Source organism: Apteryx mantelli, chromosome 6 (assembly GCF_036417845.1).
Source record: "Apteryx mantelli isolate bAptMan1 chromosome 6, bAptMan1.hap1, whole genome shotgun sequence".
In the NCBI taxonomy this organism is placed as follows: Eukaryota; Metazoa; Chordata; class Aves; order Apterygiformes; family Apterygidae; genus Apteryx; species Apteryx mantelli.
The window spans coordinates 6,084,029-6,109,097 of record NC_089983.1 but is presented as its reverse complement, the minus strand read 5'-3'; the positions used below and the strand labels follow the sequence as shown (position 1 = coordinate 6,109,097).

The 25,069-nt window shown below is 51.7% G+C and overlaps 1 protein-coding gene across 1 annotated transcript; it reads right to left on the bottom strand.

Annotated features, from left to right (window-relative positions):
* Positions 1-3,034: 3,034 nt before the first annotated feature.
* Positions 3,035-6,409, bottom strand: ARL4C (ADP ribosylation factor like GTPase 4C). Its single transcript, XM_013948502.2, has one exon. It carries the CDS (start codon positions 6,301-6,303, stop codon positions 5,725-5,727), a length of 579 nt encoding a protein of 192 aa, XP_013803956.1. The 5' UTR covers positions 6,304-6,409; the 3' UTR covers positions 3,035-5,724.
* Positions 6,410-25,069: the final 18,660 nt, after the last annotated feature.

The window sequence follows — 25,069 nt, the reverse complement described above, 5'->3', positions numbered from 1 at the left end:
CCGTGCAGGGGCAGCCTCCCTGGTGTAGCACCTACCTGCACAGTGCAAGGTGCCCGGGGGTCCCCGAATGTCCCATTTCGCTGGACTCCCTGCTCTGGGACATGACTCAACAGCACCAGCTTCAGGGTGCCTTGAGGTCAGTGAGCTCCTTGTGTAACGTTTTCATGACAACTGGGCCTAAACACACAAACCCCCCTGCTGACATAAGCAGTCTCCAGCTGGGAGGAAAGCCTCAGAGGAGGATTTCCATCCTCATGGCTCGAGGCACGAGGAGCTTTGCTCACAAGAAGACCCAGATCCACCCCCCCTCTCCCTTCTGCTCCCAAGCCAGTAGCTTTGGCAGCTGGGTAAATTGGAGACATCCCCCCTCAGCCCACCTTGCTCACAAACATGGGATGGCAGCTCTGGTTACATGGGGATCACGCACGCAAAGTCACACCCTGTGAAAACCTACAGCTCAAACCTTTCTGCCTGTGTGTCTGTCTGACGTGGTGCTGTTGCCTCAGGGCCCAGAGCTGTGTCCTGTCCCATTAAACCAGGAGGTGGCAAAGCCTCCCTCTGCTCCATGCGGATTCAGTGGATCCCCCCACGGAGTGGCCGGGCTGGCTGGGATGCAAGTCAGGGCTCCTTTGGGCATGGATAAGCCTGTGCTCAGGCACAATGCTTGCATGCATGACTTCATGCCATGCAAGGAAAAAGAAAAACCCTAAATAGGCTCCTGTGAGGTGGGATTTGTGGGTTTGAGTCCCTTCAGGTCCAGGAGCCCCCCACTGCACCTGCACCTGCTGCATTAACCAGGCAGCTCTGCCACGAAAGGCTGGCTCTTCTGCAGTTTGGGTTTTGACCAAGCCTGAGCCTTGCTCGACTCTTTGGAAGAACAGATGGAGATGCTTGCCCCAGGGAGGAGGTTCTGGGCACACAGGTGGCCCTCAGCTCCCTGGTGGGGCAGGGGGGCAGAGCAGCCCCATGCTTTGTGACTCCCAGCAGGCAATGTGCAGGGTGTTTACAACTCTCCCCGCGTACTGGTCATGGTCTGCCCCACTGCTAGTTTGGGGATTAACCCAAATACCTACAGCCAGGTTGGGTGAGAGGGGCTACACTGGTAGGCCAGGGCAAAAAGCAATTCTTTGGTACACAGGCATCATGGACTGGCTTACACCAACGGGGAAAACCCATTGATCATTTGGGAGGGCTCCCAACCATGGATGTGAGCATTCACACATATGGCAAGGACTACATGGTCCTCACTGGCACAGCCCTCTGCTCAGTAGCCCCGGAGCAGTCCAGGCTGCAGAGTTGGATACCACCTTGCTGTCCTCCACTACATAGGCAAAGAGGTAAAAATAGTCCAAGATAACTGAGGATGCTGCTAGTCACCAGGGACTTTCAGATCAGTAAAACACAGGCCGGGCAAAATGCATGATGTTCCTCCTGCCACATGGACAATGGAGCAGGAGGCACAAAGGGAAGCGATGGTCAGAAACAGCTTCATCGGAGTCAGAGCCCGCTGTCCACAGAGCCATAGGTGGTGCAAAGAAACAGCAACCTAGCAGTGCTGGGTCTGTGTGAGGAAGGAGACCATGGGGAACTGCACCTTTGCAGGCTCTCTAGATCCTGTTACAGAGCCCTGCTGTGGCCAATATGAGCCAGCGCTGAGCATTGACCAACTCACACCTCGAATGCTGCAGACCTCTGTCAAACTCAGCTCCAGGTGATTTCTGAACATGCAAAACAACCTTAATAGGACAGGGAGGTTCTGAAACGGCATAGCTGAATAAACCTTTTAGGTTCATTTTGAGGTCCTGCAACCCAGCACAGAGCCGCAAGGCCCTGTTACTGCAAAGACCGAGAGCATGATCTTACACTCGGGCACTGCGCAGACAACCCGCTTGAAACCACTCAGCCCGCATGGGAAGCAGAAAGACAAGCCCAGTGCACAGCTCTGGCAGAGTAAGTCCACAAAGCCCCTGTCAAATCACACTTTCAGGAATCTGTCTCATCATTTCCTCTCCAATTGCAATGTCATCACTCAAAAGAAAACCGCCCGCTCCCACTCTCCTCTCCAAAATGACACACGTGTTTCCTGTGTCAGCAGCCACCCAAGAGTGGAGGCAGCCTTACACACTCAGCAGCATCCTGTTCTTAACTGCCCGGCCTGGTGCTTTAACCCCTGAGGATCTGGCTTTCTGCCACCGGCAACATCTTGCATTGGGCCACAAATTTAAATAAGCCACAGCCAGATCCACTGAACAAAACCAAGACTTTCTCCATCACTCCACTGAGTGCTGTACATAGGGCAATATCTTCCCCCAGGAAGGTTTAAAATATAAATAGGCGAGGGGAGGAGAAAAAAAAAAACCACAAACCAGAGCAGTATTTTCCCCTTTCTTTTCTATGTTCCAGATGCCATGGTCCTAAAGGGATATAGAGCAGAGAGGGCTGCCTCGTGACAGACCTGTCCCGGTCTTGCTGCTGGGGTGCAAAATGATCCTGAACAAGTCATTTCTCTGCCTCTGTGCCCAGGTTTCCCCTCCCAGGGGGAGGCGGGAATAACCGCCTACGTAAAATGCAGTGGAAACCTACTGTAAAATGCAGTCTTGATAAAGAGAAATAATCAAAAGAACACTTTTTTTATCAGGCCCTTTCATTGTATAAATAATTTATTTCAGTTCACAGCATTATGTCTGCATCTTTTAAAAAAAGAGGAAAGACAGGAGGAACAGAGAGTGACGGACAATGGAAGGATTAAGACAAGGGCAGGAGGATTCCCAACACTGACGAAGGTACCTTGGGAAATGAGACTGGTACCTCATGACATCTGCTAAAAAAAGGCCATTCAAACATATTTAGAGAAGACACACAACCTGGCAAAAACCCCAGTTTGTTTTCAGATCAACTACCAAGGCAGTTTCTTTTAACTGTTGCTTTGCTGAGGCACCTTTTCTTGTAGCCCACTGCAGGCAATGCACGTCTTTGTACAGGAAAGAAGCATTCGGTTTTGAAACATTACAGAAATACCACGGAAGCCATTAGCTACTAATTGGAAAAGTATTTTTAATTATTGCAGAAAGCAGAGTTAGAAGGAATGGCACCGTTAAAGCATTCCTCCTTGCTCAGCAGAATATTTAAGCATGCACTCTGAGTTAAGCACATGCTTAAATGCCTTGCTGAAAAATATGTTTGTCAAAGGAGATGCTCCGCTGAGATCAATGTAATTAACCTCCCAGAAAGGACCCAACTCTGCAAAAGCACGCTGTCAAAACTTGCAGAAACTACTTGCAGATGCCAGTGTCTGCAGAACCAAGACTTAAGTCTTGACAGTGAGGAGAAAAAAAACATAACTAATACCTGCATTTGTTATTTTTAAAACCTGATTGCTTTTGATCTGGTGGGAAAATGCAGATTTATGTTTTGCCTCTAAAATTCTGTCACTATCCAAAAAAGGTTAAAGCATTTGGCTTCTGTGGTGTCAAAAATAAATATTTTCTCTCTATCTCTCAATAGCAAGTACCAAAGTGTTCCATGTGAAGAAAAAGCAAAGAAAACCCAAAGAAGAGTGAACAGAGCCACCTGAACTGATGGGACCAGCCCACTCACGCAGTGTACAAGTCGGGACTCGTGTATAAACTCAAATTCTGCAGGAGGAGAAATACTACTTGGTTGCAATATTTGTTTTCTAACAAAATGCTATTTGGAAGGTACCGAGCACATTGCTGCAAGGGGAGAATCAGCTCCCTGAAACTCCGGCGTATTTTTCTTTGTATGCTCGGTGGCTTCTGGAGCTGTTTTAGGAAGGGTGTTCAAGCAGCAAGGCTGGTTTTTAGCTCACCAGGACTTCCTGCACAATGGTGTGAAACCCCCTGTAGCTCAAAACTCGGGCTATTTGGCCCCTGGTTCTTCCACCTCTCTTGGGCAAGGAGGAAAGCTGGGACCCTGGTTTTCTCTTCCAGAGAGCTGGGTCCCAGGCCAAAACACAAAGACCGAATGACTTAAGGTTCACCAGGGCCCCAGTCCTGCCTCACTCCCAGCTCAGTACCAAAGCACTCACCTGCAAAAGGGCCTTGCTAAGCTGCTTGGGGCCTGACCTTGCGCCCAGGCGCTCTGCCAGCGCGAGACAGCCCACGAGGGAGCCAACACCAGTCTTGCGGGCAGCAAGGGGCGCTCTGCTTTGAACGGGGTTTAAATCTCGACAAAAAGCTAACCTCCCCCTCCCCGCGCTTCCCTCCCTGTCTCCTTACTCCCATTTTCCCGGCGCTGCCGAGTCCCTTTCCGGCAGAGATTTTGCAAGCTTTTGCCATTTTGCGGGGCAGTGCTGGCCACTGTTTGTCCTGGCTGGTGATGCACCACCTTGCTCCATGGCCCCTCTAAAACTCACATGTAACAAGCACTGCCTTAACCTTTCACACTGATTTCAGAGAGCAGCAAGGCAACCGGTCGATGCGTTGCTGCATGAAGCCTTTTTTTTTTTTTCCTTTAATTCTTTTTTTTTTTTTTAATAATACATCGTTTGGATCACCCTGATGGGAGCAAATTAGCACCTTGGAGCATGCCTCTGCCTGGGCCCAATAAAGACCTGCTCATGGTTTTGCTTTAGAAGACATTAGAAATAAGCCTTTGAGAATGAAAAGGCTCCTGGAAAGCCCCTTTCCAGCAAAGTTCACCCAGAACCCTTTCCTTCTTCCTTTTTGTAAGCAAACAGCTTAAAACTCAGCACCAGTCAGCTGCTGGTGAGCTCGCCCCAGGTGGCTGCAGCATTACAACCCCCCCCCCCAACCCATGGATGTCCGTCCTTGCTCAGCACACTTCTGCTTCCTAAATCATCATCTGCACCTTGCCCGGCAGCAAGGCAGGGTCTCGTTCCCTCGGCGATCTCCCCCCGCCCATATTGCATTGGCGCGATCACCCTGTTTTCGCGCTCTCGCTGGGGCCCATGACCTACAAATGAAGGCGAGCGACGTGGGGAGGCGTCTGGTGCGTGGCTGAGAGCCGTCCTCACCGCAGGTTGACCTTGTGCAGTCACCGTTCAGCAATCTGTGTCTGGGCATCAGCTTCGCCTCCCTGCTCGCTGCGGGTTCCCACCCCAAGGCATCCAGCACCCCCTGAAGCAACACTCCTTCAGCCCAATGTCCCCTTTGCATCCCTCCACCCCAGCCCTCCCCACGCACGCACACATTAAAGATCCAGAAGCACATTTAGCCTCTCTCAAATGCACTTTTAACAGGGTCCTGCCCTGTTTATCCCTTGGCCTGCTGTGGCATGGAAAAGGAACCAGTGCCTCCAAAGGATGGAGGGACACCAGCAGGAGCTACCCCCCTGGTCCGCGGGCTCTCAGGCACTGGGCACCTGCTGGCATCCCGGCTGCCCGCTTGCATCCCCGCCACCTGCGATGTCTAGTCCCGCTAGAACATCTCCATCCACGGCTTCCAGGCCCTGGCTCAGCCCAGGGGCTCGCAGGGTCTGGGGCTGGCCCCTGGGCACGCGGTGGTCCACGCTCCCCTCCTCCAGCCGGGAACGGATCGTAGGCAAGGAAGAGCGGGAGAGGGAGATCCCAGCTCTTGCCTGCAGTCAGGATCTGGGTTTGGCTAGCAGGAGTTGTATTGTTATCACCACTATTGTCGTCTTTTCATTTGGAAAGGAAAAAAAAGGAAAAAAAAAGAATCGCTTTGGTTCTCTCTCCCCCTCAGTTCCTTTGTCTGTTTTCCCATCTGTTTGTGCACCCGTGCTTTACCGCTTCTTTTTCTGCTTGAGGGACTTCCTCCGCTTCAGGATCATCTCGTAGAGCTTGTCCATGCCCTCCGTGAGCCCCTCACCGATGATGGCGCAGGCGGGCTGGACGTGGTAGGTGGTGGAGGGGGTCAACTCGTGCAAGGCCAGCTGCTTCTCGATCTCGGCCACAGGCAGGGACTTGGGCAGATCCTGCTTGTTGGCGATGACCAGCAATGGGGTGCCCTGGTTCTCCGCGAACTTGGTCACCTTGTGCAGCTCCGTCTTGGCCTCCTCCAGCCGGTCTACATCCACTGAGTCCACCACGTAGATGATGCCATCGGTGCAGCGGCTGTAGGACTTCCACAGCGGGCGCAGCTTCTCCTGCCCGCCCACATCCCAGAAGTGGCAGCTGATGCCCTTGGCCGTGCCGTTGCTCAGCCGAATCTTCTCCGTGTTGAAGCCGATGGTGGGCACCGTGTTGACGAACTCGTTGAACTTGAGCCGGTAGAGCACGGTGGTCTTCCCCGCCGAGTCCAGGCCCAGCATGACGATGTGCAGGGACTGGAAAGCGGAGATGTTGGAGGAGATGTTCCCCATGGCGCCGCCGCTGCGGTCGCCGGGGCCCCGCGCCTCCGCCGCCCTCACAGCCCCGCGCCCATCCCGGCGCCGCCGCCCCCCGGTCCGGTCCGGTCCGGCCCGGTCCGGTCCGGTCCGCTCCACCCGGCGCGGCGCGGCTCGGTTCGGCTCGGCTCGGCTCGGTGGGCGCGGAGCGGAGCGGCCGGCGGGCAGCGCGGCTCCACGCCGCCGCGGCGCTCGGGGACTGGCGGCCGCCGCCTGCCGCCGGCCGCTCCGCCCCGGCCCGGCCCGGCCGGGGCCGCCCCGCTCCGCCCCGCTCCGCCCCGGGAGGAGGGACCGGGCTGCGCCGGCCCCGCCGCGCCCGCCGCCGCCGCCGCCGCTCCGAGCCCCGCGCGGCGGCTCCGCTCCGGGCCGGGCGCTGCCGCGGCGGCGGCGGCTCACGCAGCAGCCCCCTGCCTGTGCTCCCCGTGGGCTCAGCCCGCCGCGGGGGAGGCCGGTGTCGGCGGAGCAGGGCCCGCGCCCACCGGTTGGAGAAAAGCCGGTTTCCAAAACCGCCGTTTCCCCGCCGCCCTCGCAGCCCGGCATCCTTGGGCCGGAGCGCCCTCTCCTGCCTCCGCGGCGTGGCGGGCCGGCTCCTAAATCCCCGCGGGTCCCTTCTCCGCGCCGGCCTGAAGGCAGGGGCTGTGCGGCCGCCTGGGGATTGTGGCGACTCCTTTGGGAGCAAGTTCCCTCTGCGCCTGGGTGAGCCTGGGTGTGTGCGGAGGGGAAGCTATTTATGGCTGGTTATTTATTTTTCCCTTGCACTTCTCCTAGTCACCGTCCACAGAGCTAAAAAAAAAAGATAGAAACTAAAAATAGAACCAAGCCACGGTACTACTCACTGCACATGAGATAGGAAGCGGTACCTTCTGCTACACAATATATAATCCCTGGCGGAGGAAATCAGGGGGTTAAAAAAGTGGTCAAGCTTTAATAGAAAGCCTGCTACTGGCATGGCTCTGTAGGGCTGATTTATACCAGGCGAGAGTCCAGCCTGGAAAGCGGGTTAGTGGTGCTCATCTAAGTCTGCAGGGCTGAGTGGTTTCACAGCCCTGCTGCCTGCACAGTCTGCCTTGGTGGATGATAGTTTTGATTAGTTCGCTGGGTTGAAGCGGATGTAAAATTAATTTTGGTTGAAATTTTCTGCCTTAAAACTCCCACTGACAAAAAGCAACTTACAGGAGAACACAGAGTTTACAAATGTTTGACTGTGTGATGGAAGCTGGCTCTCCAAAATTCAGATTTTTGGCTTTTATTTCTTTTGCTGGGAAACTGAAAAACCCCAAACATTGTCATCCACATTTTCCTGCAGAAAACCTTTTCTTCCTTTTTCTTTTCTTTTCTTTTCTTTTCTTTTCTTTTCTTTTCTTTTCTTTTTTTCTTTTCTTTTCTTTTCTTTTCCTTTCCTTTCCTTTCCTTTCCTTTCCTTTCCTTTCCTTTCCTTTCCTTTCCTTTCCTTTCCTTTCCTTTCCTTTCCTTTCCTTTCCTTTCTCTTCTTTAAGCACTGCGTGGTGTCGGGGCAAGCGCAAAGAGCAGCACTGGAAAGTCAAACCTTGTGCTGGCACTGTGAGCTCAGAAATTCTCATCATAAAATGAAGGGTGGGAATCCAGTGTGGTATTTTTTTGGCAAGCGCTGGGACAAGAAGCCATCTGTCTCCCGCAGGGGCTGTCAGAGAGTCCCGGGAGAAAAGAAATGCCAGAAGGGGAAAACCTCACCTGAGCTGCACAGAAGTTAAAGGGGGGGGGGGGACAGTTTTTTTAATTTTATGTTTTTTCAATGCTGTTGACTTTCATTAACACTTTGTTAATGCCGTTGAGATCCCCGGGAACAGCCAGCCTCCCAAGAGCTGTCCCAGCTTGCTGAAGGGCTTGTGGTGCCCCAAATGACCCAAACGCTGGCTCAGATGTTTCTCCTTGAGGCCTCTTCCAGGCCAGCATGGAGAGATCCACCTCCTCTGCGTGCTCTGGAGAAGGCTTGCTCTGCTCTTTGACATTGTATTTATTTCTGGTGTTATTCCTGAGCCGAAGAGCAGCAGAAGGCCTGTTCCTACAATATTACCCATCCCCTCTTTTGAAGCATTTGTAAAATAAATATCAACTCTCTCTGACAGCTTAACTAGAAAGCCCTGGAGAAATAAGTGTACTGCAGAAGACAGATACTGCTTTTAAATTAAGATACTTTCACAACACAGTGCGCAGTGAGGATTGTCAGACTGGAGTGGGATCATTTCTCATATTCATATTTCATACTGAGGATGTGTGTTGCTGCTTTGCATGGAGATAAGACTACCTGCTAACACATGCCATCATTAAAAACACACGCAGCTCACTGGTGGTTTCTGGAGGTGACACTGGGTGCAGTTTTGATGGAAATCACCACCTGGCAATGGGGTGAAAAGTGCAGGGAGCTCTGTTCTCCCCACGTGTGCAGAGCCAGAGCTGGGAGAAACGCTCCCCAGCACGTGTGACGCAGTATTGCCTCTGCACTCAGCACAGCCGTTCAAAAAGCAAAACCTAGACATCGTATGAGCGCAGGGCTGGCTGAAAAATTAAGAGATTTTGTGCACCAGGGTGGTTTTTATCAGCTGGTCTTTGCACTGTCCTGAATTCAAGTTTTCCTCTGCGACGATGCAAAGTTAAAGTTTTTCCAATAGCAAGTGGAGAAGGCTGTATGTGAGCGCATGACTCCAGGAGCTGGAGCATTAAAGAAAAATGCCAGAAATCAGAAGAGTAGTGCTAACTTGTGAGGGGTGTCACCAGGCGACCCACCACCCAACTACGATCTCCTCTGCCCAAATTTCTCCAGCAGAAGCTTTCTTCAATGCCGCTGTTAAGGATAATCCCAAGGGAAGCACAACCCACGCTACCACAAGATTTAGTAGCTAATCTGTGTAAAATATGTTCATGAGTCAACCGCAGGAATTTACCGTGGGGCTGGGAGCCGGCACTCGTGTGCTCAGACCCGGGGTTCCTGGGTTCAGCCCAGGTGGTGCAATTTCAGTGCGGTGTGATTTCAGCCCGCTGCCTTACGCCTGCAGCACCCACCGGGGCTGGGCTGCCCTTGCCTCCATCCTCGTGCACCGCCAGTCCAGCGGCTGCCAGCCGGAGCTGCCTGCGTCATTCCCAGCTATCGTGGAGCTGAATTCAGCCTTGCTTTCCGCCTGCAGCGAGCGCAAAGCCCGACTTCTGGCATGTTTACATGTCCTGACCTGGACGCGTGTGCTGTGCCACTTCCTGCGGGGAAGAGGCGATGCGGGACCACTCCAACCTCCCTTTTGCCCCATGAAGCCACAGAGCCGGGTGCCCAACCTGCACGCTGGCGATGTTCAAACTGAGCAGCAGTGATGCGTTTTATCTGCAGGCCTGGTGCAAGAGCGGAGTGGGGTTGGGGGCACAGCGGGGGCTCTCACATGCCTTAATGGTAATGCCTGAATCTTAAAGAGGGCTTTCAGCAAGCTCCAGCCCCTTCACGAAGGTGGGCAGCACCGTTGCCCTTGGGCCAACCAAGGGGAAGCCCTCTCCTCTCCGTCACCTCCAACACAGGTGCCGTGGCCTCCCCTCCCTCGCTCCTTCCTTCTTTCATCCCTGCTGCTGAAGACAACTTTGTTCTTCTCTGGCACTCAGGTCGAAAGACTTCCTCTCCTAAATCGGCCACCAAAATGTTCCTTCTCCCAGCAGCCAAGGTCCAAGGGAGAGAACCCCCTCCTGCCCCCGCTCCTGTTATTCCCCTAACACTGTGAGTTATAAATAAAGGTGAGATTAGGTAGCCAGACTGATCAAACCTAGGGGATGTGCTAGAAAAATGGCCTTACATCAGATGATCCCAAGGGGATGGAGACAAACAGGAGTGTCACGGTGGTGAATTACCCTGCAGCTAACGCCAGCTATCCATAAATAAGCCGTTAAGACCCCCCTTGAATATGAAGTGCAAAAATAACAATGTAATCTCAGCTGAGAGGAGCGTGCCAAGTCCATTCAGCGGCAAATTTAGGGAGAAGAAACCCAGCTTTCTCTAAGCTCCCCCCTCCTAGGCTTTTTCCCCCTTCCCCAGCCCCCCCCCCCACACACACACTTCAAGGTTACGCAGCCAAGGTTAAAGCCAACATTAGCATCTAAATGTGCGTCTGTGAGCATCTGACAAAGGCAACGCTGGTCCCCAACATTTCACTCCAGCAGCAAGAAGGCTGTTGCTGCCATAGTAACTGTTTTCAGACATGGCAATTATTTCTTCCCAGCCTCTCCCTGCTCCATCCCACCTCCCTTCCCCCAGCTCATCTTGCGCTTCAAAGTATTTTCTTTTCCTTTTTTTTTTTTTTCCCCCTCCATGTGAAACACAAAGGGCCGGAGGATGCACGCAGCCACCATCGCCGTGCCGAGAGGCAACGGAGAGTTGCTTCCCGCGCTTCCGCTGTGCGGTCGCGGATGATCCGTGATGATGGTGACTCTTAAGCTGCAGCCAATTCGCCCTTTATGGCCCAGACAAAGCACGACCTCGGAGCGGCAGCTTTTGCCAGCAGTCCGCGACAAATCCGGTGACTTTGGGGAGGTGGGGGGGAACGGCTTTACAGAAAGCGTTGCAATTCCTGGAGCATGCAAGCGCTTCTCCCCCTCCCCTCCGCACGGCTTCTTAATAGCATCAGTTGTCTTAGTCGGCTCCCTTTTGTTTCTGCGTTAAGAGCAGCGACATCAGCCCAAACAAAGTTAACAGGCAAGGGCTGTAATTAGAGCTGCCCCCGTTCTTGTGGATTGCTGCTCTGAGGCTAATTAATAGCATCCTGTGTGACTAATGCATCGGTTGCGGGCTGGGGAAACCCTGAGCAAGTGTTAGCTAGGGAGCCCTTTCTTGTGCCCCTCTCCTGCCTGCTTTCATCTGCTCTCTCTTCCTTTCCGAGCACCTTTCCAGGCTCGGCAGCAGCCCACTCGCTGAATAATGATGCTGGGTAACGCAGTTCATTGAGGGCTGAATGGTCTGTGAGTCCCCTAGGAGTCTTCTGGGTATTAACGCCGAGGGAAAAGCGTATTGCAGATTTAATGGGACTCCTTCCTCTTGGGAAGGGCAGCGTTTTATCCCGTGGGGCTGCTGAAGTGATGGGATGCAGCTACAGCTCCCATTACCCCAGCCACTCATTAGAAACCCAATTCTCCCCACTGAGAGGGTTAATGGGACAGAGTAAAGGGGCACAGGAAAATATGATATATATATATATATATATATATATATATGTACACACACACACACACATCCCGAAAGGGCAGCTGAAGGTTTCGCGCATGAGTTTATCTCTCTAAGTACTCAATTTGCACAGCTTTCTTATGGTTTCAGGAGACACAGCCTCCCTAGCATGCTTCTCCCATGCTTTATCTCAACCCCCGTGTGCTCGGTCCTGCACTGGGAGGCTCCGTGTCCTGTGGGAGCAGGGCCGTTGGTGCCTGCTGGCCCTTTAGCTGCCTGCCCTTTTGGGAGCACAGGCTCTCGGCAACAAGGAGGTCTTGTGGCTCAGAAGAGAACCTTCCTGAGATATCTCAGGGAGTTGCTGGATAGATGTAGGGATGGACAGATAAAAGCAGCCTCATAATGAAGCAATGACTGAATCCACAATGCCCCCAATGTAGGAGTGAGAAGTAATCTCTGTTTTCTGGCAGCTCAGTTGTATTTAGTGGCCTCAGATGCCTCATTAGGCTAAGAAAAGTCCTCCAAGGACCAGCTTAAAGCCAACTTTACAGCTTGATCTCCAGGAGATGCTGCAACAGCCACAACTGAGGAAGAACAAAATATTCCTCAAATGGCCCACAAAAGGAGGAGTTTATATAAAAAAAGCCTTACCAAGGCAGCACAAAAGTCCATCTAATCCAGAGGCCATCTGGCCTCTAAAAGTAGCCAGGCGTGGATGCCTTTGGAGGAGTTCAAGAACAGGGCAGGGGTGAGCAGCACTTCCCCTAAATGTTCTCCCAGGACTGTGGGATTTGTGGCTCCTGAAGTCAGTGGATCTGTGTTCTATAATCTTTGATTTTTTTTTTCCTCCATGCCTTTGTACCATCCCATTCTGAACCTTTATAACCTTTTAGCCTTCACAGCATCTTGGGGCAAGGAATGCCACATCTTACCCATTTGCTGGATAAAGCAGACTCTCCTTTTGCTCAGTGTGAGCCTGCCCAGAAATTTCCACTGCCAGCTCACACATACCAAGCAGAGGCTTGCAGATTAAAGAAAAAGCAGGAGAGCACAAGGTCTCCCTAACAGGTTAGGCTGGGGTTTTCACAAAAGATTAAATTTTTTGCACTATGTTTGCATCACAGCCCTGACTGCGTCTGTCACTTTTTCCCCCCCACTCCTGAAAGTCTGCAGGAGGAGCAAAACGTTTCCCTGACTTGAGCAGGCAAAGACAAAAGAAGAGAGCTCTGCCTTTGTTCCTGCAATTTACTGAGATGACAGCAGTCATTTTCTTGCAGAGACTGCTGCGTCCCACTGCCACGGCTGAGCGCACAGGGAAGGGAAGCCAGGCTCGTGTGCTCCCAGAGCTCTGCAAGGTACCGCTTGCACTGGATCCAGCAAAACAGCACTTGCCCTTCCTGGTCACGTCTGAGGTGTGGTTACCTATTTGGCTGTCCTAACTGACTGCTTGGATGACTGAGTTGGATGAGATAAATTCTGGTGTGTAGAGGGTGAGGAAAGTAGGATGTTCTCCCTTGGGAACAGGGGCATTTTGGGAGTTGAAGTTTCAGCATCTTGTTGGTTTTATGTGCTGCATTAGGCACTCCATGCACATACTTTGCACACTGCCCTTAGAAGGTGGGCAGAAACGTTTCTAGCAGGGTTACTTAGCTGGTCATTCATCTCTGAGCACCTCTACCATAGCTAGATGGACCCAAAGGCCTAAACTGGCTGAAGGTTGGCCGGGAGGCAGTGAAAGCCCATGATGCTGCCAGCATCCTGCACCACGGGAAGAGGGCCAGCAGCTACAGCTCCAAAGCCCAGAGCTGCTGTTTGCCTTCGCATCCACCAGTCCAGCGCTGATCTGACTTGAAGCTGGCAAACACCCTGGTCACCAGGATCAGGTCTCTTCTGGGAGGGATGGATGTCATTTCCTTCCCATCTAGGAAGAAAGGAGGAACTATTTGGAAACAGTTCTCCATCCTCTCATCCCTGCTTCGTTAAGGACACATCCAAGACTGGGTGAGACATCTCCCAGGCAGAGTGCAAGAGCAGGGAGCAACCCTTGGCTTCTGCCTGGAGGAGCTGTGTCTGTGTCTTGGTCACCATGCAGCTGCCAGGCCACTGAAATCTGGCTGCATTTTAGAGGGCAAGTCACTTCCCTGCCTGCAAAAAGGGGCCAAGGAAACCTCCTCCCGGCTGCAGAGTGCTGGGAACCCCCGCAGCGCCCTTTGCACAAGCACTGCCCGGAGGGAAATTCCCTCTCGCCCTTCCCCAGCTTCCAGCTGGGTAAATAACTGGTCTGACAACCCCTTTGGTGCGGACAAACATCCTGAGGCCAGAGAATGAAAAAAGGAAACTGAAACCCTGCTGGGTTTCGCTTAACCTCCCCCCCTGCCCGCCAAGAAACCGGGACGATTTTGAGCACAAAGCATAGCTCTCTTCAGTGCAGCCAAGAGAAAACTGCGGAAAAAAAGCACTCCTGTCTCCAGCTGCATCCTAATGCCCTTAAACAGCATCGACAGCTCAATGTTTGTCACAGCCTCCTATCACTTGGGCTTCCCCTCGACACCCTCATGTCCCTGGAGTGATCTGATCCTTGAACGAGCTGCTTTCTCCTGAGGCTCTCCCTGGCCGTGGAAGGGCAGGAAGCCGTGAATAGGCCCCGAGATTTATTAGGCGCTGCGATTTATGTGAGGCCTCTGGAAGATGCTTGGTGGTGGGGGTGAGGGATGGGGAAGCAGAGTCCGGTTGCACCAGGCTGGCCCCACGCGCACGGCAGGGTTGTCCAGTCAAGGTGTGAGCAGGGGCAGACTTGTTCGATGTGCCAACTGCAGTACACATCCAACAGCCTAGCGATGGGGTGGGCAGGAAATTTGGCCTCGAAATCCTTTAGGAGCCCTGTAACCGGATATGACAGCCTGGAAACCCAAGGAAGGCTAAACATTTCTGCATAGGAAAAAGGATGCTGAATCTGGGACGGTTAAGCGTGCGCAGGTATGATGAATAGTATGGTTCGGGCTTGTCCACAGACACAGGTCACACCTGCACATGGTCAATACCTCCCTCATTCCTGCAACAAAGAATGCTGGGTCTCAGCTGGTCCCTATCCTGGCATAATTCCTGTTGAAGGCTGCACACATTTTTGACTGAGGAAGGCATCAAAGCTGCAGATTTTGTCCTGCAATTTTTCTGCAAATCTTTCTCTCTCTCTCAAAAAAAAAAAAAGTGAATTAGCCTTGCTGCTGGTGATAAGCAGGAGGCCTAGAAATACTATCAATTTCCCAGCACCCATTCCCAGGGCAGTAAATCTCGGAGCCTGCCTATGCGCAAGGGAGGCAAAGAGAGCGAAAGCACGGCAGTGGCAGAGAGATTTAGGGCTCATGAATTATCCAGCGCTTTCCAACTGTATGCCAGTGTTTCGAATCATCTCCTTGGGTGTTCTCGATCAACGTCTGCCCCAGATTTCTGCTTAGCCCCCCAAAATGTCAGAGCGCTGTGTTTGCTGCCTGTCCTTGCTTTCCTTAAAGGGGATGCTCACTGGTTAGAGGAGAAAATATTGCGCTTAGCTGTTTTCCCTATGTTTCATTGGTTTACAGCTGGTTTAGTCAGCTGTGGCCTAGTTCAGAGAAATGCATACCAGCTTCCCATATAGGCAAGCCCTGAAAAATCACCCTATAGCGACAGCTTAAATAAACTAAAGACTCAAGCCTGGAAGGCTGAGCATAGTCCAGGGCCAGATGGCAGGAGGCAAAAAGCGGGGGCCACCATCCCCCGGGCACTGTGGGGTAGCGCTAGGGGAACAGGCCACACCGGTTTCAAGGTTGTTCCCTGTACAATCATAGTTTCCTGGGCAAACGCACCCCTCCCCACCACTGACTTTCTTCCTTGGAGAGAAAGATCTGTTAGCGCTTCTGTCACGGCTAGATGTGCTGAACCCTCTGGGACCTGGGGAATTACTGCTCGGCTTAGCGTCTTCCCGGCACGGTGGTAAATGGACACCGATACCCTCACTGACGCGATTTCACATCCCGCTGAACATTGCCCACTCGCTAATACGCCAGGCAGCTAGATGGGGCGAAGCTGTAATTCAATCAAGTGGGGGCCTGGCCGTGTGACGAAGTGTAGAAACGGGGATGGAGCCATGCGTTCGCATTACCAGGCTGGAATTATGGCCCGCGTGATGCTTATTAGCCACCATGCGGTTTCTCATAGAGGCACGTTACCCCCAGGGAAGGAAGACAGCCCGTCCTGATGCCGTGTGTCGGGAGACGGGCCCAAGGGATCTAGCCTTTGGAAAGGCATGGCGTGGGGAGCCGTGACCCGGGGAGGACTCTGGCTTCAGGCTTTTTGGGCAAGCTGTGGCCCATACTGATGCTTGCGTGATTCATTGGCCAAAGGCTGGGGAGTGGAGGAGAAATCCTAGGGCCCAGAGCTCTAGTCCCCAGGGCTGGCGCTGCCGGGGGCAATTCCTGCAGGCTGCCAGGGAGGCGCTGGGGTAGGAGGAGGGTGGTTGTATTTTCTGATGCCCTGCCCTGAGTTCATGGCCGGGGAAGCTCAGGAAGAGGCAGGATGGGAAACACCCGTGGTCCAGCGTGTTTGGTGGCCAGGCTCAGGGCTTCTGGTCCTGGCCGCACATTCATGCCCCTTTCGGCCAGGCCAGTACCTCTGTTTGTAGGGTGTGTGGTTACCTGGGCTGGGGAAGAAATCCAAATTCCAAACTGCCCTCTTTTGGCCTTTCTTATTAACTCACCTAAGTTTCTTTGGTGTGGAGATAAGGACAAGAAGCCAGGGCAGGGATTTCTTAAGGCAGCACTTTGTTATCCTGCTGCCAGCGCCTTGCAAATTCTGCCGGGGCCCATTCACACCCCCCTCTTGCTTCCAGAAAAACCCTCCACTTGTTCAGGGAGTGAGCAAAAACTGTAGCACGTGGACCCCTGTTCTCAACAGAGTTTTCAGGAGGAACTCAAGCTGTAGGGAAGTAGCTCCCATGCCGAGAGGCTACAGCTAGGGGGGAGAGAGAGTCAAGGGACCTGCCATCTGCAGACACAAAGCAGAACAAGGAAGCGTCCTCACCCCCAAGCCCCCCTGATCTTCACAGATGGAGCCTGGTGAATAAAAGGTTTAGTGACTCCTTGAGGCTCACACAATGGGGTCTTTGTGGCACAGCTGAATCCAAATTACCTCCGGACCAGGGCAGTACTTTCGCCACAAAACCATCCTACCTCTTGGTTCAGGCTCGAACTGCACAAGGTCCAGTGCACAGGCTGTTTTGCAAAATTGAGAATATGTGGCATCTGTTACCTGCTTTTCACTTTGTGAAGGTTCATCCAAATCATGTGGTCTTTTACCTGCTCCCCCCACTGGATGATCTACCCCCAGGCAAACTCCTTTAATTGCACAGGAATTAAGCATCCAGTTTAGGATTGCTTTTCCCATTATACTATTTTATTTCCTAAGGAGGATGACCACCCGTGGGGCATGCACTTGGACCAAGGCCCTGTGTGATTACTGGCAGGTGAAAGGCTTGCAAATCCAAAGTGCTTCCCTTGCAGGAATTCTCTTTCCAGATGCTCGTGGCTCTCTGGTTGTCATGCAAACACTAATGGTTGGCCCCTCTGTGACTCTTAGTGCTGGCACCTTGCTCCCCTTTTAATACACGTAGCAGCTAAGCCAAAGAGTGTCTCTGCTAAGTGCCACAGAGCTTAAAAGGAACCCATAACCTGGATGCCAGTTTGGCAGCCTTTAATTAACACATGATAAATATCCTGTGGCAGAAAAACATCCCCGGATTCCTTGGCAGGGGAGCTCCTAAAAAATCGGAGCATTAAGTCTTAACGGGCTCACCAGGTGCTGCCACAGCACGAATAGTCGGTATATCCACACTTCCTGACGGAGCAGTGGAGCAGGCAATCTAATGACAGCTAATTGCCATCAAAATCTGGCCAAGAGCTGCTGCCAGGGAGGCATGGGCTTTTGCTTTTCTACAAAGAGCAGGTTAACCTTTCCTCTGGGAGCTCACCTGTGGTCCTGAGACAGGGACAGAGCCTCAGACAGGATGGAGGGCCCTGGCAGGAGGGAATGCTCTCCCAGAGCCCTCCCTGCTTTTGGAGGGTCCCGCCAAGCTGAACTGCAAGGAGGTCTGAGAATTGCCCCTCATCTCGTGCCTGGGGCGATGCCCCCAGGAGGGCACTGGGGGTCTGCCCTCGGGCAGCACCCTGCAGCAGGACCATTGCTAGGGCGCTAACGCTCAAGCCCTGCTCTTCACTCCCCAGGCCCTGCTGAGCCTGTGCCTCGACACTGTGGGGATATTTAGCAGGGCCCAAGCACACTTCCCTCCCTGTGCTCTCCTGAATGGTCACTTTTAACCCATAATGCTTGTCTCAGTAAACCCAGCGCTGCTTTTTAGCAAGCCAAAGCAAAAGCCCGCCTTGAGAATAAAAACAACACAGTTTACTCAGTAAGGGAGGATTCAGCAAGGCTCTGCTCCTGGCAAAGGTGGTTTTCTAGGGCCACCTGGTGACAGCTTGGAGACAAGCCTGCAACTTGGATGTGAGGGATTTAGGAGGCCCAAAGGACCCTCTAACACCACTCTGGGAACAGACCATTCCCTGCCTCACTCTGCCACGGCCTGGCAAAGTGTTGCCCCTTAAGGGAGGCCCCCTTCCATTCTTCTTTCCATCTTTCTTGTTTGCTTGCTTCCTTGCTTCCTTCCTTTCTTCTCTTTTTCTCTCTCTCTTTCTCTCTTGCTTTCTTTTTCTTCCTTTCTCTTGCTCTCTCTCCTCTATGTCCTTATGTCTTTTATTATGTCTGCTCTTCCTTCTTTCCTTCTTTCCTTCTTTCTTTCCCTCTTTCCCAGTGGTGGGCTTTGAGAGGAGGCTGCCTGTGTGCCCAGGAGGGGAGGCCACCAGAGCCCTTTGCAGAGGACAGCTCACTACCAGGAAGGCAAGACAGGCTCTTTGCACGCAGCAGGGACAGACGAGAAGCGCATCCTCTTCCACACCTCATCCCACGCAAACACATGCCAAGCCATGAGGATGGCTACCAGGCAAAGGTGGCTGGCTAATTGCCCGGGGACTGGTATTTGAAGGAACAAACTTCAAATGCATCTCCAAGACTGATCGTGCTATTGGGGAGCTTCATTCCTCCTGCCTCTCCCTCATGTGGAGAAGGAAGAAGCTGCGAAACCAGTCTGGTTTTGTTTCTCAGACCTTCTCCCTCCTGATATGATGCTAGTTCCTTTTAACACTTGAATTGGCAGCTTCTGTGATCACGGTTGGATTTTGAGTCTAATCTGAGTTTACACAGTTGCCGCAAGAATCATGCATTTCCATGCTCCATCCATTTAATGTGCAATTTGGCTCCTTGACACTTTTATTCAGGCATTCAGTCCATAAAAACAAAAGCTGAAGAGCAGATTAAAAAGTAAAACAATGAAATTGGAGGCCAGCTGCCCATCTAAACTGCTTCCAGCTGAGAAAGACAGCAGCTTTTTCACCCAAAGAGCAATTGGCCTGCATGGTTCTTGGTGCAGAAGAGCACCAGCCACAACTATAAAGTAAGACTCAGTAAGGGCTTGGATAGTGAAGAGCAGAGAAGGACACATGCATGTTATGGAGGGGAAGGGACATAAACTTTCCCGTCTCCAGGCAGCAAGCAACTATTTTGGCAGCACCCAGAACACCAAAAAACATTGTGTTAAGCTTTCTCGGTTCCTCCTTTAATCCGTCTGATAGCTTTTCCCCACCAACAATTAATTCCACCTTTCACCCAAGTCCAAATTGCATTTTCCCAGGCCAGGGAGTGCTTGGTCATAGCTGTCACATCCCCGTCAGTCCCCACCTCTCCCCATCCCACTCCCCCCTGCCGCTGTGCATTAATAGCCTTTAGCACCTGGTGGGCTCTCTGCTGCGTGTTTGCATACTGCGTTATCTTTGCTCTCAATCAGCTATTCTTGTTGGTTTGAAGTGCCTCCGGGGAAGCAAGTGACCTTTCAGCTTCCCAGTTCTTTGCACGGCTCCTGCACAGAGCTGCTACCCTTTCTGTTTGTGGTGGAGCTGTTATTCTTCTGCTTAACTCCTTCTACCCTGCTTGCAGATCCAGCAGGGTTTAGGTGAAAGCCAGGACAAGGACCCCATGTCCTTATCCATCCTTTTTTGCAGGAAAGTCTGCAGGGCTGTGAATCCAAGGAGAGGAATTGCCACCCGCTGAATGGAGTAACGCACTGAAGGCCACTGCAGGCCTAGGAGTTGTGGTCCCCCGCCAGCTGGGCACTGGAGCTCTGTGGCATGGGATCTGCAACGGCATCCAGACACGTGGCCAGTTGGGCCTGTCCCTGCCTTTGGCACCGTTGAGGGCTCTGAGGGACAGAGCCACATGGGATGGTTCCGGCAGTGGAGCACATCAGCCGTGCAGCTGATGCTCCAGCCATGAATTTTGCAAGCTATGTCCCTGCCACCAAGCAGACAGGCATGTTGAAGGGCAAGTGGGTACAAGCCTATCCGTGGGATGTAGATCTGCTTCACCAGATCCCTTTCACTACCTCCACATGTCATTCCCAGTCTCTTTACCATTCTGCATCACAGGCTCCAGCACCAAACACTGTTTTTCCTGTGGTTTGTGAAGGCAGAGGATGGTCCTTCTCATCCCTGCTGGAGAAAGCATGTACCTGGCTCTTGGTGTCACCTCCTCTGAGCCCTCCCTGCAACAGCTGGGATCTTGGGATGCCAAGGACGGTGCAGCTGCGCTTTAATCTGAACCATACCAGTCTCCACGGGTGTTGCTGCTCAGTTTTGCTTGTTTTTTTCTTTCTTGCACACTTTCCTTGGCCGTTCAGCAACTCTGCACTGGTCCCGTAAGCCATGAGCAGTAAACAGATGTCTGGGAAAGGACCTGCCCTGCTGCCTTTTGCAGGCAAGGAAGAGGAATGAGCTTTAATTTTTCATCTTCCTTTTTTTTCAATACACACATAAAGAGGCTGTTACTTGTGTCCAACTGCCTTTCAGTCAGCACAGTTCATCCGGCCCAGGCTTTTGAAAAGGGGAACAAATGAACCACCCAAACGTATCCTTCTTGATAACAGACTCTTTTGTAATGCTTCCACAAGTGCCCACCAGTACTCAAAGCAACTGCACAACATCACACAGTTGGGTTGGAGAAGGGTTATTTGAATGCATACGGGTCCCTTGTGTCTAACTTACAAAGATTCAGGGCCTGGATTCATGCACAAAAACCCCATGCCCTAAACGGCAGTATAAGATACGCCTACAATTACTGTAATTGCACTTTAGTGGGACTCTTGCTCTTGTCTGTTTGTGTCGCTAGAGGGAAGCATTTGACTACTGCATGGAAATAGTCCTTGAATTGTGTCCTTAGCCATCAAAGCAACAAAAACATGACCTTCTTGCAGACCTGAGTTGCTCCTAGTGCTGGACTTGCCCTGCTAGGCAGGGTGCACATTAGTGGGGCCCTGAGCAGTAGCTGGGGACAGAAAGCCAAAGGTCACAGGCCTTCCTAGCATGCATGGCCCCAAGGGTCCTGGTTACTGTTCATTTCCCTGGATCAGACTGCAGTTTCACGCCTGGGTTTCCATTGCCCCAGAGCATTCGCCTGAAGTTCAGCAAAGAGACTATTGCCCATCTGCCTCGGGGCTGCGTCTACACTGCTTTTGCTACAGTTTTAGTGCTTTAGATCAGTTCCCAGCGCCTCATCCTCCTCCCCAGCTGGGTATTTAAAATAGTTGACCTTGAGGCTCAAAGTTTTCCTGCCTCCGTGGAGACTAAATCCAATTTGGGAGTGCCACCAACTCCTTTCCTCTGCCTTCTGGTGTCACAGTCTGAACCTTGTCCCCTCGCCATGGAAAAGCACTGTCAGACCAAGGTCTGCTGGGCCCAGAGATCAGCCCAGAGCGCAGGGAGCGAAGGGGTCAGCACGTCTCTCGGAGGCTGGCTCTGATGTTGCAAGAACGGCTTGGAGGAGGGTTGTTGGGAGAGTGGTGAACAGCTCATCTTTGTGTTGTTGACGGTTCCCTGAGCACGTTCAGTGACACGGTCTGGAATCCATCGAATGCTATTTGGTTTAAAACCTGCATGTACCCTGGATGACAAGCCATAAGAAATATGCTTTTAAATCCAATTTAACTAAAGCTTTGCTGTTCAGCCACAAGGCACTGCCTGGGAATAATGGGGAGAAACCGGAGGGCCACCTCCTGTCTGTGTATCATTCATTTAATTCATTCCTGTGTTTTCATAGCCAAAACAAGGGCAGTGCGTTTGTAGGAGTTTCACCCCCAACTACCCCCTGGGACAGGCCAAATATCCAGCAAGCCCCAAGCACAGTTATGCTGAAGGCTGGTGGTTTCACCAATCCCCGACATCTTTAGGAGTTACAAAAGAAAAAAAAAAGTTTATTGCAAGCAGGTGACTCAAGATTTTAAAACACACCAGGCAAATTTTACAACTCCTAGACTAGAGCCACAAAGCACACACTTTTATGTATGCAAAATCAAGACAGAAGATTGCTGTTATAAAATGATACTTTAAATAAACTCAGCTTTCCCTCTTGTGCATTCAGGTCTTGTTTAAGTTTTCCTGTAGACTGGAGATGCAGAAGAAGCAATTTAGATGGAGGAGATTAATTAATTAGTGCCAGGCACATGGAGCCCATTTGCCCAAGTGAAATGTTTTAGAAAATTTAGACTTGTTTCAGGTGTTTTTTTTTTCTTTTCAAAGATGAATAATTCTAAGAGGTTTTGTTGTCGACCAGCAATCTGTGACAATAATGCAAAAAGTCAGGTCTTCTGAAACATTGATAGTGACACCAGCTCTTTCAGTGCTACAGTGTCTCTTTATATTCTTCTGCAGAGTCTAAACCCTGAGAGAAGAGATTATTTGTGAAACTTGGCTTTCTTTGGGGGGAAAAAAATTCCTATCTTTCTAAGTTTTATGCTTGTACAGATATTTACAGACTGGAGATGTAAGAAGTGTGACTATTGAATGAAACCCTCATAATTTTTAAGAGGCTGACCCTTTGAAGTTTTTGATGCTGTCAGTATTGTTATTTCTGTAGGAGGGTGTAGGAAAGCATTTGCTAGGAAAGCATTTGCAAGGCAGTTTGGTCAGGGATTTACACCAAACATGAACATAAATCAGTTCACACAGCTTTATTTTCTTAGGCTGGAACCAAACCACCACTGAATCCTGCAAACCGCCTCTTTCCTATTAAATAAGGCAAATAACTAGGGGCAAGTCCCTGCTGTAACCAGCTGAGGGGCTGAGAACCAGGTACAGGCCCCAGGAGCTCACTTGGCATCATTCCCACCAGCAAGAGATTTATTAATTGCCAGAGGAAAAGTTTCGGTAACGCGGAGCGGAGGCGGCAGAGCCTGACCGAGGCAGCTCAGCAGCATGCAGCCAAGGTGCTGTTGTTTTCCTGGCTGTCCTCCTCCCCTCACCTGATACACATAACAGAACGCAGTGACAGTAAATAGAAGTGACTGCCATTTTCTAATCTAGCTTTACCCAGGTGCCGAAAGCCATTTTACATGGCCTTCCTTGCATTTGCTCTCCCTGATGGTGGGAAAAGTCCCTGCCTGTATCACCACAGAAGCACATTGGATACAGGCACGGAGTCACCTAAGGGGCTCAATTAATAGTCCATTGCCCTGATATGCCTTTCCTGAAAATGTTACTTGACGTGTTTTCGCAACTGTGCTGCATGGTGTGCTGTGTATTTTTAGCCTCTTCTCTGTAAACGCCTACATGGGGACATCTAATGCAGCATGTACCAGAGTGGCTCCACTTGTACATTTGTCTCTAGCTGAGTGCCCTGCGATTCAGGACACCACCGAGTTTGCCAGCTTATTTTTTAGTACAGAGATTTTGAAGGACTTTAACATTTTTGGTGGGTATCCCAGTATCTAGTGACTGAAACACATCATGATGTGCAGGGAAGACCATGGCAAGGATATGTGACTCTCCCATCCTCCAGCCGTTCTCAGCCCAATAGGCTTTTCACCCTCCCCTTGAGCCCAGGGAATATTTCAGCATCCACCATGTCCTTCCATGAGGAATTGCACCAATGTGGTAGAGGAGCCATGTCCTCTTCCTCTTCTTTGATCTGAGCTCTGCCCCTCTGAGCTTCATTTTCATACTCCCCCCCCCCCCCGAAATCTGTGTGGAGAAGGTAGAATCTCCCCCCTTGAAAAGGGAAGTGGAGCAGACCTGAAAGCCCGGTCCTTCAAAAGGACACATCTAAATTGCCCTTAGAAGAGGAACTGGGAGCCCAGGTTTCTATTGTGAAGATGGGAGTCCCCGAGCCACTTCCTTCTGCCACAAAAGGAAGGAAAGACACCAGTCTTCCAAGAAAGCTGGTTCCCCAGGGACTGTCTTTCAAACTTCAGGGATTTGGCTGCACCGGGAAATGTATTTTGAGGTCTATCTAGCATGTGAAGGTGTTTCCAGCCATCCTCCCAGGTGGGGAGATAAGGCTCGTGGTTCCCCAGGAGCTCTGTCTCACACGTCTGTGGGGCAAATGGGGCTCAGAGGAGCATTGGGCATGTAGCAAGATGGTTCAGAGGTGGCTGCCTTGGTACCATAGGGCTTGGAGAGGGAGAAAGTTTGCCATGAGCCCTCTGTTTGAAGAGGTCAGAGAAGGATCTGGCCTTTTACATTATGATGCCTCCAGGTATTGCGAACATCGTAGTTTCCCTCCGTGCCTTGAACCATTCAGAGCCTATATATCAGGAAAGAGGAGACCTGGGTCCAACTAGCCTTGCTGTGCCCCACAACTGCTCTTCTGGAAATGGGACCAATTCCTACTTGGAGGGGGAGGTTGGGATACAAGGGACACAGGACCAGGGCTGCAAAGATACTCCAGGCTTGCTGGATGTTGCTGCAGTTTGTCCTCTCTGATGTGCCATTTGCCAAGACATTAGCCTCTGCACCAAAGTCCCACCAGCATCCCCTCTTTGCCTTGGTGCGCCCCTACTCCTGCCTATGGGCTGCCAGCTCATTTCTTAGCATGTTCCAAATGCTTGGCAGAGCTGGGCTGCTGCAGTACAGGATGTTCCCAGCACACCGTGATACAACCTTGAAGGCAGCACACCTTCAGCATCTTGGACACAGGTGCCAAGAGCAGCACTGTTCAAGCTGACCACTGCCAGCAGCAAGGGCGGTGAGGAAAAAAGTGCTTAGCACGTCCACTGGGATTTAACTACCCATCATCGTTAAGGAAGAGGAAATGCTGCTGACAGCTACTCCTGTCCTGTTGACACATGCAGGAATATGAAGCCTCCAGGCACATCATCAGCTGGTGAAAACTTGCTGAGTACCACTGGTCCTGCCAGGGCTCCAGCCACTCCTGCCAGCTGAGAACATGCTCGCAGCACTCATTTCCAAGGCAAGACACAGAGCCTGGACTGATGAAAAGCTCCTTGGAGCCTGAGGAGGACATTTCTTCTTTGGGTAACTTCTATGTTAGTTTAGTTCCCTGCAGCTTCAGAAGCTAAAGCTTTTAGGGACTACAGGAGCAGAAAAATAAGAGGAAAACATCACTGGTTATGTGTTTGAACCTCTTAGGCAGCTGGGGCTGAATAGA

Bases quoted from the DNA above. Each gene is read 5' to 3' on its own strand.
- ARL4C (XM_013948502.2), bottom strand. From the start codon at position 6,303: ATGGGGAACATCTCCTCCAACATCTCCGCTTTCCAGTCCCTGCACATC.